The sequence below is a fragment of the Bacillus rossius genome, chromosome 3, assembly GCF_032445375.1.
Source record: "Bacillus rossius redtenbacheri isolate Brsri chromosome 3, Brsri_v3, whole genome shotgun sequence".
Taxonomy (NCBI): domain Eukaryota; kingdom Metazoa; phylum Arthropoda; class Insecta; order Phasmatodea; family Bacillidae; genus Bacillus; species Bacillus rossius.
Genome location: NC_086332.1, coordinates 83,702,787 through 83,717,824, shown reverse-complemented (window position 1 = coordinate 83,717,824; position 15,038 = coordinate 83,702,787). Strand labels below are relative to the sequence as shown.

Below are 15,038 nucleotides of genomic sequence, written 5' to 3'. Positions count from 1 at the left end.
ATACAAACAGTTTTCACAATCCTGGGATTTTGAAATCGTCACAGCCAGCCCTCGTTATCCCAGGTCAAATGGTCAGGCAGAAAGAGCTGTTCAAGTAGCCAAGAACATGCTTAAAAAGTGTTTGGAGCAAAGAGCGGAATTACCAGTCATGCTTCTGGAGCACCGAAACACACCAGTTTCTGGTCTTGAATTAACACCAGCCCAGCTATTGATGAGCCGCCGAACTCGAACGAAATTGCCTATGAAGCAGAAGTTACTGGCCCCACAGGTCAATAAAAATGTGGCCAGAGCACTCACTGCCAAACAGGACAAAAGCAAACAGTATCAGGATCAACAGGCAAAAGAAAAGCCTCAGTTCTCCCCGAGGGATAGAGTATTGTTACACAAGGATGGGCAATGGCAACCAGCAGAGGTGTTGCAGCCAGCATCTACTCCTCGTTCATATTGGGTAAGAGACGAAAATGGTAGTGTGATTAGAAGGAATTCCAGTCATTTGCGAACGTCGCATCTGAACCCAGATGTTCATGCGAGGAAGTCTAGCCTGGAACCAGACTTTAAGGGATTTCCAGAAGAAGCTTGTGGACAGTCTGCCAGTGAGAACTGTGAGAAACAAAAAGAAACACCAGGTCAACTCAAAAGTGTCAGGACCTCTCCCACACAAGATTCTTCAGATGACAGTGGGAAATCAGAGACACTCCACAACCTAACGCAGCTACAGCCTGCAAAATACACAAGGTCAGGCAGAGAAATTAAATTGCCATGTAAGTATAGGGAAGACTAAACAAATAAGTGTAGACAAAGTGTTTTGGTGGGGACTTGAATTTCTGAAAATGTGTTAAGTGTAAAAGAGGAAGATGTTTACTAAACAAATAAGTATAGACAAAGTGTTGTGGTGAGGACTTGAATGCCTGAAAATGTATTAAGTGTAAAAGAGGAAGATGTTGTGAGTGAGAGTAGTTCATAGGTTGGTATGAAATGACAAACAAAAATAAAGCCAGTATGAAAACACAACAGAGCAAGCACAGCCTGCAGGACGTACGTAACCGAACCGGCTGACAATGTTTCATCGCGGGTGGGGGGGGGGGGTGGGTTAGGTATTGAGGGGGGGTGTGTGTGTTTGAGCCAGATACGTTTTACGTCCTCGAGGATAATTTTCTACGTTCCATTTCATTTACATTTCAAATTCTAATTATTATAATTTAATATATTAGCAAAGTGGAAAGTTTTCGGAAATGGAACGGTCCGGAACTATTCGAAAAAATCTGAACTCTCGCCATCGCTTCTTATTCGATAAAATTATCCTTATTTTGATGGTTTAGTACTCGAGTACTTGGAGTACTCGATTCTTTAAAACACCGACTCGTCGCATCACTAATTTCGGCTTTAATCTTTAACCCAGACGCTCTTGGTACGCTGGGGCCTAGATTAAAATACATCGAGAAAATTGTACGTTTTTATGTCTTCCAGTGCTCATAATGATATGCAATTGTGGCCCCAGGCACAAAATTTTATTTATAATTCATAAATAATGCCCCTCGTGATAAACAAAGGAAAATATTAATTATCGAGTGCCTGGTTGCCGCAGAATATGATAGATAGCGAGATTCGTTCGGTTCGCATCTGTCACTGTAGAAGACAGCACCGTAGGGGAATAATATTAGTTCATTTTTATAATACGATTTTATAACAAAATGCAACCCAAATACACCAAACTTATTTATAATGGGTTACACTATTTTTTTAAAACATTGTGCAAAAGATCCCGGGTGTAATTTGAATTATTATATGTGACATCGTCCGGCCGAAGGACACCCGAGTAAGGCGAGCCTTCAATGCCGAGGTAGAATCAAGGGCTGTGTCTAATAATTAAACACCACAACCCCTGTTCACAAATAATCAAACATAATTTAATAACAACCACATTAGTAATTAAAACCCCCGCCTAAGGAAAGTGCGACACAAGAGTGCCCAGGTCACTCACGTGTGAACTTACATTAACAAGTTTGTGCGTGCCCCCTTTGCAGCCTTCAGCCTGAATTAATTAGTGCTGTGTTAACGTAAATATTACCTCCCCATTTTTTGTGTGTAACTATAGCCACTGGAGCAGTCAACAAGTGACGAACAGTGTCTGGTGTGACTCTTATTATTTTAACTTAATTTAAATAAATTGGTTAACCATAATTCTTAAAAAGTATTTGCCAATTAGATTAATTATTAATAATTAATTTACGAATTTAGAGCAAACCACATTTTCTTGTTATTAAAATAATTTCCGAATAACGGAACATTAGAAACTTTGGGGCGAGAGAACGCTGAGACATTCCCTCGCACCAAGGGCAAACGCCAGTACCGAGCGACTCGCGGACCGGGGTGGACGTGCGTTCCACGGGGAGTCATCACTCTTTGTCACCACTGAACATTATTGCTGGTAACTATAGTCATTTAAACCAAATCTTTTTTCGTTGTGTAAACTCCCAGTGCGTCCTCGGTCCTTTTACGGTGTAGGGCCTAACCCAGCCACTTAACGATAAACTCCCCGCACAAGACATTACACGGGGTAGTTCACCATACGGTTGGGCCGACTCCCGCTACAAGTGACTTTTTGTTAAACGTCGAGTGCACAGGCACCAACGACAGCTATGCATAGAACTTGCATCTAATTTAACTGCGGACTGTGGTCCACACAGGTGGACCTGGTTGCCACCACACTAACAATTTTCGGGATTGGCCATCTCCAATCAACCTCCCCCTTTATCTCGGCTGATGTGAGGGCTTAAATTAGTGACAGTGCATCAGAGCATGCAGTGTAATTCAATGTAATTTCGTAGGGTAATTCAATGTACATTGTGTCTGTGTAAACTGTAATTATAACTTTTGAGCTGATTAAACGTCCACTCCGCACACACTGTGCGCGACGTGTCACCGACAGTATAAAGTTCAAATCCGTGTATGTTATTGTGTTGAGTCTCCCTACCCCAGCTAGGAATCAGTGTGTTATGCTGCACAGGGCCTATGACGTGTTAACAGCCAGGGATACCTCCAACTGCAAACGTCGCCGACGGTCCTAGTGGGCCACGCAGGGGCAACATACCCACAGATCCTAAATTTGGTTAGACGCAGAGATAGCCTGGCGCCCTCCCGGAACGCAATTTCAATAAGAGCGAATTTCTCGTTAGGATACGCGCCCGGTCTCGAACACGAGAACCCGGACGATGGCATGGGTAACTGTAAAACACCATTGTTCGTACAAAATCGTATTTGAAAATTCAACATTACTTTTAAATAACCGTACCGATTGTGCTGAAAATTGGTGGACGATCGTTAAATTACATAATAGGCCTATTAATAATTCAAACGTCGAAATGATTGAAAAGTCAAATCGATGGTTGTTCCAATCCAGTGTAAGAGAGATAGATGCGGCGCAAGTGTACAATGAGTGTAATGGGACAGCATAGTGGGACAATGTGCATTACGGGACACTTTTTCGTGCGTGCATCCGCCGTTAAACGATTTATTAGACGTCATGTCAAAAGTAAACTCGGCACTGCAGGAGAATTTGAATTGGGTTAACACTATTATTTAACTTCGTCGTTCTTGCTGGGAAAATATGACATGGTCAAGACTTAATTGTAATGAGAAAATTACTCGCGACAGTTGTGGGTTACAGTGGCCACAACTTCATGACCACTTACAACCTGCCAAATCGAGCCTTGGCAATGGACATATTCAAGCCATGTTCCTAGTACTGCCATGTACGATGGATAAGTGTAATTAAAGACAGTCTTACCAGAATAAATACCATCTTTTATTAGCATAGATTCATTGTCACTTTAGCATCCCTGGTGGCTAAAACAGCCGGGGTACCTCTGCTTGATCACTGCCTGCTGTCTGCCAGCCAAATGGTGACATCATGCCCCAAGTAATTAGAGTATCAACTACCCTATGAACTAGTACACAGGACCAGCTTAATATGCTAGTTGGCGCCTCGGGAAATTACTTGCATCATTATAAACAATGGTAGAAGGCAGCAGGGCGACTCATGGCACCCAACTAGTGTGGCAGAAATTTCAAAGTTACTAGAAAAATAACTCCATTAAAAATGCAGAAATTCACATAGAAACAAAGGCAGTAGTTGGTATGCGTAGCAAAATATATTCCAGATAGACTGGTGCCAGGTAACAGGAAATGCCAGCAAAATCAGGTCAAGTCATTCCCACCTCAGCAGCGCACGAGCTGAGCCGGACAACATCCACACGCCGAGCACGCACAAGCACTAGAAGATAGTCTCGGCTGGCCAGCACCCAAGCCGAGCCGAAAATTTCCGAGGACAGCTGAGCCAGTGCATTCCATCATCGACCACAGCCGCGCAAACATCGGCGAGGTAAAAGCAGACAGTCACTCGGTTGGTAGCAAAGTGGAGCGAACTCCCAAACCTGTCCGCAACCACCACCGACATCACGACCCACCACCTGGGTCAAAAAGCCAACAGCTGCGAAATGCATGTGAGCGCTGAATTTACCAGCGATATGGAGGACTCCTCCAACAGCTGCAGCAAGCTGCAAACCACCAGTAACACCACTGGTGAGTACCATAATATTACTGCACCTGTCAAGTCTCATGCATAAAAACTGAATGTTACATAAAAGTCTCATCAGGCACTCCGTGCGCAGTGAGCAGGTTTCGAGGAAGACGAAACGAGGTGGCGCAGTGCCAACAGTGTGGTGTGATCAAACACTATGCATGTGCAGATATGCTAGAGTTAAACTTCTGTGAAAGACTTTTCTTATGCATTGAGTGCAAAGGAAGAACACACAAACGACCGAGAAACCATGTGGACTTGGTGCATCGCCAAACTAGTGGGAATATTACCATCCCGGAATTCACGGGCCATGCCCATAAGGAATAATGTCTATTTTTATGCACATAAGAGGAGAAGCTGGCATGACTTAGCATAGCACCCAAAGAGTAGACAGTGCATTGGAAGACAGCTGTGAAGAGAGGCATGCACTAGGTGGCTTAAGGTGAGGGAGTACAACACTGACTGAGAGAGTTTCGCCCACCAGTTATACGCCCACTTCTACGACACGCGAGCCCAGATCAATGTCCAAGTGAACAATTCATCGCGCACAAATGAGTGGTGAAAATTTAGAAGTGTTTGTGTAAAGCTAGGTCCAGCTTTACCGCCGTCACACACGTAATGGCCGCACCGACGATGTACTTCTGTGCATCATAGAAACGTTATCACCTGAGTTATGTCCTTTCTTGTGCGGGAAAACTGCATATTGACTGGAGGCCTTGCTCATTATTTTTAGGGATTCGGAACATGACTTAAGAGTGCCTCGACCCACCAAAGTTGATGCGATGCCCTGTCTGCCCTGCCAACGCAGGAGTCAGTACAACCCGAGGACATGTGGACAGTTGTCTTGTACGCAATGCTGCCTTTGCTAATGGGCAACTACATACCCCTCGCCTCATCCAGACAGGCCAGTCCAGCCAGGCATTGGCAGCCTTTTACTGAGGACTGCCACAGTGTACCGCAAGGCGAACAGGACAGCCGCCCACTCTGTTATCACTACTGTCCCATTACAGAGCACCACTGGCACAATGTGTGCTCAACTCATGAAACATCTGGAAATCATAAGGGAATTAATTCACACCTAGAGAAATACTGTCTAGGGAGCTGTGACACTGCTGGACACCACCTTACGACCTCGCCCAGCTCCCACCAGGTGTCGGTGACATCCCCACCCGCAGCTGCTGGTACCGACCAGCCACTGCCCCATCCACCTGGGATCAGCGAGGATGGCCTGCCTCACCCATTCGCGATCTGCCCCATGTTACCAGCGAATGGCGCCGCCCACCAGGCATCAACACCACCCCTGCCTGCTGGGCCTGAGTGGGCACTTCCCAAACTGGGCTGAGTAGGACCAGAGGCTGGGGTGCTGATCCATATCCCGGTGGAGCTGAATGGACAACCCATGGTCACACTAGTGGACACTGCGGCAACCCACACATAGATTGCAACCCACCTCATCCCCTAGGCTGACTTGGTACCGAGGTTGAAACCATCCATCGAGGTCTGAGAGGGGTGGATCCATGTGGGTACTCGGGAATGCCAGACTGTTGACAGCCTTAACAACACCACATCATCCGCCTATCATCGAGCTGAGCGAGTCTCCATACAACTAATGGATCATCATGGCATGCAATAAAAATTATTCCCTTAGATTGCATGTTGATTTCAAACCGATCAATAGCATCATCATTCCAGCACACCCCTTATTAACATCACTGAGGCACTCACAGGATTAGGGGATGCGCATTTTCATGTCACTCGCCTCAAGTTGGGATACTGGCAGGTCCCATTACAGCCTAAGGATCTCCCCAAGACCGCATTCACAGCACCTGATTGGCAGTGGTTCCAGTTTTGCTCGATGCTGTACCTACAGGTTGGTGGATGCCCCTGCAACATTCCAGACCATGATGATCCATGTCCTGGACAGGTATATCGGCAAATTTGCCCCAACCTACTTGGATCTCATGATTATATGGTTTCGGACGTGGTAGGACCACGCACATTATCTTTCGCTGGTCCTATAATGGCTCGCAACACACGGGCTCAAGTGTGCGCTGTACAAGTATCACATCGATGTCAATGAACTGGAATTCTTGGGACACATCATCAGCACCGAGGGTTAATTGAATCGGTGAGATGAAGAAGGTTAAGATTCCATTCAGAGTAACTATTGGGAAACGCGAAAAAAACTGTTTATCTTTTAAACGAATAGTCTTAAACAAAAACATACCATTACAAAGTTAATCAAAATTACCAAAGGAACAATGATAGTATATTGTCACTTAAATATTGTTCAAATTCTCTGTAGAAAAGAGAGGGTATGATGTTGGAATCTTTCCTTTTTTGAACTCATTGGAATAAATTTATTGAAAAAAATGTATTGTTACTGAATCATGATAAAGTTTCCTCAAGGTTTATAACAGGAGGTCTATAGTGAACATAACGATTATGTTACTGGTCCTTAGATTACACAAACTTTGTTCAAATTATTTTACAAATAACATAGCAAGTATAACTCAAGAATACTGATGATATATTAGTTACTTTCCCCATATGTGTTTATATTAGAAGTAGGCCACAATAACATATGTAGGTAGAAGTCTTTGCAGTCATCAGGAACATAATGGACGATTTTTGCAAGATCTTCTAGCTTTTTACTTTTGATAGGGACCTTATTGTCGTACGCACTGATAGAAGGGAAAGTAACCTCACCACCCTTGTACAGTTTAAAGTTGTCACTGAGAAGACCATCAATAAAGTCATGACAAGTGATATAACCCTTGTCTCCTAGACTATGTACACAAAATACAAAATGCCATAACTTTCGCAGGTAAAATATTTCCTGCACTGGTATGCAAGGAAGTGGTAAGTTTTGCATAAAATCGAATGCAAGTCCTGCTACATCTGTTCTATTTCTGCACATTTCTGTCACTTCTTGAATTTTTTTGTAAAATTTGCACACCCTTCTTTTGTGTATCATTAACTCTGCTATTGCAGCATGTTTGGCATTGTCATTTAAAGAATCAGATTTAATTTTTGTATTTAAATCCTCACAAGTTGAGCACAAATCTACTTGAGGCCTTCCAAATCTATACCCATAGTTGTCTTTGTTGTGGTTAAAAAAAAAATCATATTTGATCTCATTTTACAGTTCTGGATGATTTCCAATAGCATTTTATACATATGTTTGCAGGTCAATCCAGCTTCCAAATATATAATGGGAGTGGACTTATATGAGAAATTTTTTTTGGGTATGATTCAATGTGGGTGTCAAGTTTTAATATTGCCTCTTTCGAAATTCGGTTTCGGTGGCTGTGTTTACCACGCATGAGATCCTTTGGCTAAGAGATTTGTAAGCCGGAAAACTGCTTTACTCGAAATGGCATGGAGGCTTAAAAATGCCTTACGACATACTTGTACACGATCTGATCCCTGCATAGCAAAATATGTAAAGCTGTTGGTAAACTGCCTGGATTCAGGAGTAGCAGGTCGATGACGACTTACATCGTGACATTCAATTAATCCTATTAAATAAGTATCTTGTTCGTTCTTTGGTCTTCCACTATAAAGTATGTTAATGGTGGCCTGTTTTTGATCATCTGTAAACATCGCGGTACACAGATTTTTACATCCACAATCAGGTCCACATTGCTTTCGTTCTATTAACCTGCCAGTTGTTGTAACAAACTCTTCTCCTTTTCGCCTTGCCTCTTTCATTTTGTGTGTAATAATTCCACTTCCTCTTCTTTTCTTCGCAGGGTTTTTACATTCTGATTCGGACATTATAACGACATTTCTATGCACAACAAAACACAGCCACTAACATGTTGTTTGAAAACAAAACATCACTAATCTTCTTACAATATCATCAACCATAGAGGTTGGAATAGATGAACACTGCAGGTGAAAAAGATAACACATAGCAGAGCGCTCTGTTAGGATAGCTGAGCATTATGTGAATACTGATTACAAGAAGGAAAATATTCCCGGAATGTTTTCTTTTTTAAACTCACTCTTCAAACCCACACGCTCGCAAATGCATTAGGAGTACCATGATTGTTTTCTTTTATAACCTCACTGGCTGTATCTACCCTTCAGGAGGTACCTAAATGGTTATTTCAGTTTATTTTGACAAAAATGTGGAATCTTTTCTTTTATAATCTCACCGATTCAGTTGAACTTTTTATTTTGATGGGTTCAGGGTTAAAATTCCACCAAGCAACCTCCATTCCAGTGTCTCAGCACTCAAACAAAGTTTTTAAGCAGGCGCAATTTCATCGATACCTACTATAGTAGAGATGGAGTTCTATGGCATGTTTTAAAAAAAAGAGGGAAATAGATTTAACAGACTCGTGAATGCCCTGATAATTAGCATAAGAATTAAGAAAATTTTGATAACAGGAACAATATTACAACTCTTTTATTATGTACTGCCGTCGTCCGGGGTCTCGGGCTCGAGTCCCGGTGTGGCTCCTAGTGGGAAAAGGCGGTTCTTGATCCGTGTTGTCCGGGTGGGCGCCAGACTAGCTCGTTTCTAGTCGTGAATTTGGGGTCGTGGATGTATGTGCCCCTGCGTGGCCCACTAGGGCCGGCGGCGGTGTTGCGTGAGATGATTTTAAATAAGAGACGTGGAGTTGAGGTGGTGGTGTCGTACCTTTTATTCAGAGGAGCGAGTCGTACACAATACAACACTCTACAGAGGTCCCCGGGGGGTTTTTACTTGTTATTCCGTGGCGCCTTATTGTTTGTGTTCCGCGTTACGTGGCCTCGGATGCTGTTATGTCTCAGACGTCTCACTGGGTACGTAGGTAACGTAATTTCGTAACACAAAGGCGGGACACAAAATACACTGAATTAAGGGGGCGCGTACAGGTTACGTGGCACTCGTTACTCGGGTAACGTAAGTTAGCAATACAAAATACGGGATACAAAAATACACTGAATTAAGGGGGTGCGCACAAGTTACGTGGCACTCGTTATTCGGGTAACGTACGTTAGCAATACAAAACACGGGATACAAAAATACACTGGATTAAGGGGGCGCGCACAAGTTACGTGGCACTCGTTACTCGGGTAACGTAAGTTAGCAGTACAAAATACGGGATACAAAAATACACTGAATTAAGGGGCGGGCGATTGGAGACGGCCAATCCCATATGCAAATGTCTCGGCGCGGGTGTTGTGCCCACTGTGGTGAAACACGCACCGCAATCAAGTTTGTCCAAGTTCCCTTGCGGGTTTGTGGTCAGCGCCGTGCGCGTGACCTTAAACAAAGTTCTGTACGTTGCGGGAGACGGCCCGTGCCATATGCTGAAGAGCAGCCCCACTGACCAAGTGTGGTGCGGGGTGTCCTTAAGTTGATGCGGCCGGATTAGGTACTGGACCGTAAAAAGGGACCGGGTACTCACGGAGAGGTTAAGTAATAAAAGGGGTTTGGTTAATTAGTGACTATATTTACCGGACGTTACTTTCAATGTAGACAAAGGATGTTGCCTCTCCGTGGGACGTAGGTCCGCCCCGGTCCATGAGCTGCGCTGAACTGCCGAACTGGCATGGCGTCTGAGGGAGGCTCGGCCTCTCTCGCGCCAGGCGTGACCTCATTACGCTAGACTCCAAACGGGTGTGTCTGGAAGAGATTTTATTGTCGCTAAAATCCTAATTTAATGTTTTAGGAGGAATGGGTACGATTCTTCTCTTGTCTACTCAGGTTTCCGCGGCTTTGTCTTTGATTGCTGTTCAGGTCGCCTGACTCGGGTGGGCCATGGCCAGGGGTGTGTTCCGTTAGCGGGAGCGTATACTGGCGGGTGCAGGTCGGGCTCTGGGGTGGTCGTCGGCCAGACGACGTCAGTACAACCTTTATATGCATTCACATTCAGGTGACGTCGTCCAGCCAAAGGCCACCCCAAAGTCCGACCTGCAACCGCCAGTATCCGTCCCCGCTAACGGAATGCACCCATATAGCCATGCCCACCCGAGTCAGGCGAGCCCCTGAGGACCAGGTAGAACCAAGGGCCATACATAATTAATCAAACACCTAGACCCCAATTCATTAAAAATCAGACCTAATTTAATAGTTATACCACATTATTAAAAACCCCGCCCAAGGAAAGTGCGACGCAGGAGTGCCAGAGTCACTCACGTGTGAAATTACATTAATACGTTTGTGAGTGTCTCCGTTGCAGCCTTCAGCCTGAATTAATTATAGTGTTGTGTTAACCTACCTGTTTTTATGTGTGACTAGCCACTAGAACAGTCAGCAAGTGACGAACAGTCTCTGGTGTGACTTATAATATTTAAACTTAATTTACGTAATTTTACTAACCCTAATTATTGAAGAGTATCTGTAAATCAGATTAGTTATTAATAATTAATGTGTAAATTTAGAGCTGCTCCCAGCTTCTTCTAATTAAAATAATTTCCGAATAATGGAACTATAGCAACTTTGTCGCGAGAGAACGCTAAGACCTTCCCTCGCGCCAAGGGCAAACGCCAGTACCGAGCGACTCGCGTACCGGGGCGGATGTGCGTTCCACAGGGGGAGTCATCACCCTTTGTCACCACTGAACATTATTGCTGGTAACTATAGTCATTTAAACCAAATCTTTTTTCGTTGCATAAACTCCCAGTGCGTCCTCGGTCCTTTTACGGTGTAGGGCATAACCCAGCCGCTTAACGATAAACTCCCCGCACTAGAAATTACGCGGGGTAGTTCACCATACGGCACGGGCCGACTCCCGCTACAAGTGACTTTTTGTTAAATGTCAAGTGCACAGGCACCAACGACAGCTATGCATAGAACTTGCATCTAATTTAACTGCGGACCGCGGTCCACACAGGTGGACCTGGGTGCCATCTCCAATCAACCTCCCCCTTTACCTCGACTGGGGTAAGGGCTTAAATTAGTGACAGTGCATCAGAGCACTCAGTGTTTATTCAATGTAATTTCGTAGGGTAATTCAATGTACATCGTGTAAGTGTAAACTGTAATTATAACTTTGGAGCTGATTAAACGTCCACTCCGCACACTCTGTGCGCGACATGTCGCCGACAGTATAAAGTTCAAATCCGTGTATGTTATTGTGTTGAGTCTCCCTACCCCAGCTAGGAATCAGTGTGTTATGCTGCACATGGCCTATGAAGTGTTAACAGCCAGGGATACCTCCAACTGCAAATGTCGCCGACGGTCCTAGCAGGCCACGCAGGGGCAACATACCCACAGAACCCAAATTTGGTTAGACGCAGAAATATCCTGGCACCCTCCCAGAACATAATTTCAATAAGTGCCAATTTCCCGTTAGGATACGCGCTCGGTTTCGAACACGGAACTCGGACGACGGTACAGGTACATAAATGATAAGTTTACAGGCGGGAGTATTTTACGACACAATAACCACATGAACGAACTGGGCCACAAAAAGGCAATGATTTAATCTTAATAGCCCAGGTTAAATTTCATTTTAGCCAGAAAATAATTACAAGGTAGCAAGAATGCATTATTTAAATTAATTTACAAATTAGATGTGACAACAGGGGGACATATAATAGCTCCATACAAATTAATGATGGCATACCCCAAACATTAATATCCATTTTCAAAATATTACATTAAACAGAAAGAAGCAACACATGACTATAATACAGAGCAGGGCACAGTAGGTACCAATATAATGTAACAACTGCGAATTTAAGAATGTGTATCCACAATATGTCTTTAAATATAAATACAAGAAAAATTATCAAAATATCATACAAAATGATTACACGGATATAAAATCCCAGAGATTTAAAAATTTACTAAGATTTGATTAAACTGGCAATACAGCCTTATGAGTCCGAACACGGCAGGTGGTAGAGTCGAATGGCAACCTTCACACACTTCATACATGGCACAAATTAAGAGACTAAATTCTCTTACAAATAAATGACCAGGCCAAGAAATCAGGGTGCATGGCTATAACCATACCTGTGAATGTGACCCGCCTCGACAGATCATGGCAAAACGACAGTGCTACAGAACAGCAAGTTATTCACCAAGAAAAATTAGTTATCCAAAAAATAAATCTAAGAGGTGGCAGCCAAAAATAATAATTTTGAATAAATGGGAATTAAATCAATTTACGTTACATTACATACAGAACCACCGCCTATCGCCAAATAAAATCGCAGGAGTTCAAACTTACATGACATGTTTCGCCGGGCATCTACGTTGCACCAACACTAAGTCCCAATTAGGTGAATATACATTTAAGAATCAAACGATGTCCTAACTCAAAGACTGAAGTAAATGCACTGACCTCAAGCAGAAGGAAGTGAGGCTCTTTAAGGCTTAAATACACGAGCACAGAGCAGGCTGCGCATGCGCAGGAATCCTAGAGGGAGGTCAGTTAGGGGGGGAATGATGATGACATGTATGAGAAAAAGGACGGATAGGGAGGAAGGTGACGATTACTCCGCGGCGTCCTAAAGCGAAGTCGGTGAATTCATTTCAACTTCCCTCCCCCGACATGTCCAAGACCTAGTCGGAAACTGTTTCCATATGTCGGAATACTCACAGTCACAAACAGCAATAACATTAAACAAAGATTAGAATGAACTTTCAGTACTGGAAAAGTAAATATTTTTTTTTTTGTAAACACAAAACACAGTTCAAGATACACAAGGGGACGAATTCCGCAGAGAGCCAATACCATAGAGAGAACTGCTCCTCGAAGAAGGAGCTGATCCCAAGTTCAGTGCCACTCGGCGAGGCAGTCAACAGAGTTGTGCTCAGGACATCCACACAACACCCCAGCAAAGGCCAGAAGAAATGTCAAAGAGGAGCACACACCCCACCACATATTGTTTCGCGGCACGACAGACTGTCCATCGAGCTCAGCTCTACTCAACCCTTCTGTGAGAGATGGTGGAAGGATCACTGTGTAGTCGCAGCTGAGACGATAATGCTGAACCAGGGATGGTACAGCAGGCAAGAGTCGATGAAGAGGCATCCAGGCAGATGACAAGGCTAGCCAGACCCCGAAGTAACACCCCCAGGCATGCTCTGCCTGGGGAATCGGTCGCTGACCTCGCAACATCAAGGATGCTTAGCAGGCAGGCAGCTCACAGGAAGTTGACTGGAGGCAGGTGTGCACCCAGGTGTGCGCCCGGAAGCAGACAGACGGGCCGGAAGACTGGCGAACAGACAGGCTGAGCAAACTGGTGGTCGGAGAGGCAAGCATGCCGCAGGCAGGGCAGGCTGGCAGACAGGCCACCGAGCAGACGAGGTGCCTAGCAGTTCAGCTGACGAACTGGTGGGCAGGCAGGTGGCAGTCTAACAGGCAGGTGGGCAGCAGGGCAGATGGGCAGTGGGATAACAAGCTAGCGGGCAGCAGGGCCGGCAAGTGGCGAGCTGACAGGCTGGCGGGCAGCAGGGCAAATGAGCAGCAGGCTGGTGCATGGTGAGCCGATGACCCCGACGAAATATTCTGGGCATGGCGGCCACCAGGAGGTAGGATGAGCGGATATAGGACAAGCTGCAATATTACCAACAACAGAAACATGAAAGAAATAAACACTAAAGGTAAACTAGCTGGAATTCATTTTGCCCCTGGGGATGGAATCATTTCCGTTGGCGTACATTGGCATTTATGAACTTGCCCTTTACATTAAATCCAACAGCAGCCACAGCCAGACTGGATAAACTACCAAGTCAAGCGACCCAATATGGAGAGGAAAGTACATGTTACAAGCTAGTGTTGCTAACTAGTGAAATATTTTGTCTGTACCGCCACAAATGACAATGTCTTTAATTCTCGTACAACCTTCATAATTAAGGAGCTTGAGCCTTTCAGTCAGTTGCAGATGCATTTAATTAATAGCCACCATTTTAGTGTTATATTGTTCCTGGTAATGGATAAATTTAACCATTTTAGTCTAAATTCCGTGTGCATTCCATTAGAGAATAGAATGGAACCTATCGCTATTGAACAGGATTGCTTTCCAATATCCAGCAATAGTTCCTGCCATTGAGGCTGGCAGCACTTAATTAAACGAAGCCCATGGTGGCTTGTATTTTTGCTTGAAGCTCGGAGTCAGGGTTGCAATATACAGCCATGAGTTGGCTCATGGGCGGGATGATCATGGCCAGTTTCGAGTCGGCCCTGAAGGCCTCTGGTTGCTCTAAGACCTTCAATATTTCGGATATTTTTGGCTGTGGATATGGCATAGGTTTACTATGGGGTGGGGTATGCCATACAGTAGTTGGCATGAGGGCCACAACTAATGCTATGCTCTCAGCTGGTGCGGGTACAGCCTGCTGCTGGGGGCTGTTGGTTGCTCCTGGGTTGTGGGGTCTGGCACAAATTTAATAGTCAGCAGCTTATATTGTGCTGGCTATTTTGTGTGGGAAGCACCCTTGGAATTTTTATGTCCAGTTAGGTGCTTCTTGGAATGCAGTTTGGGCTCGTGCTGGTACTGCCCACAT

The 15,038-nt window shown here is 44.5% G+C and overlaps 1 protein-coding gene across 1 annotated transcript in view; it reads left to right on the top strand.

Annotated features, from left to right (window-relative positions):
• The first annotated feature begins 999 nt into the window (after positions 1–999).
• LOC134531333 (uncharacterized) overlaps positions 1,000–15,038 on the top strand; it is a 30,489-nt gene continuing 16,450 nt past the window's right edge. The window contains exons 1-2 of the mRNA XM_063367029.1: positions 1,000–1,035; positions 13,712–14,013. Coding sequence (XP_063223099.1) covers positions 1,000–1,035; positions 13,712–14,013 — 338 coding nt within the window. The remainder of the gene's footprint in view (positions 1,036–13,711; positions 14,014–15,038) is intronic.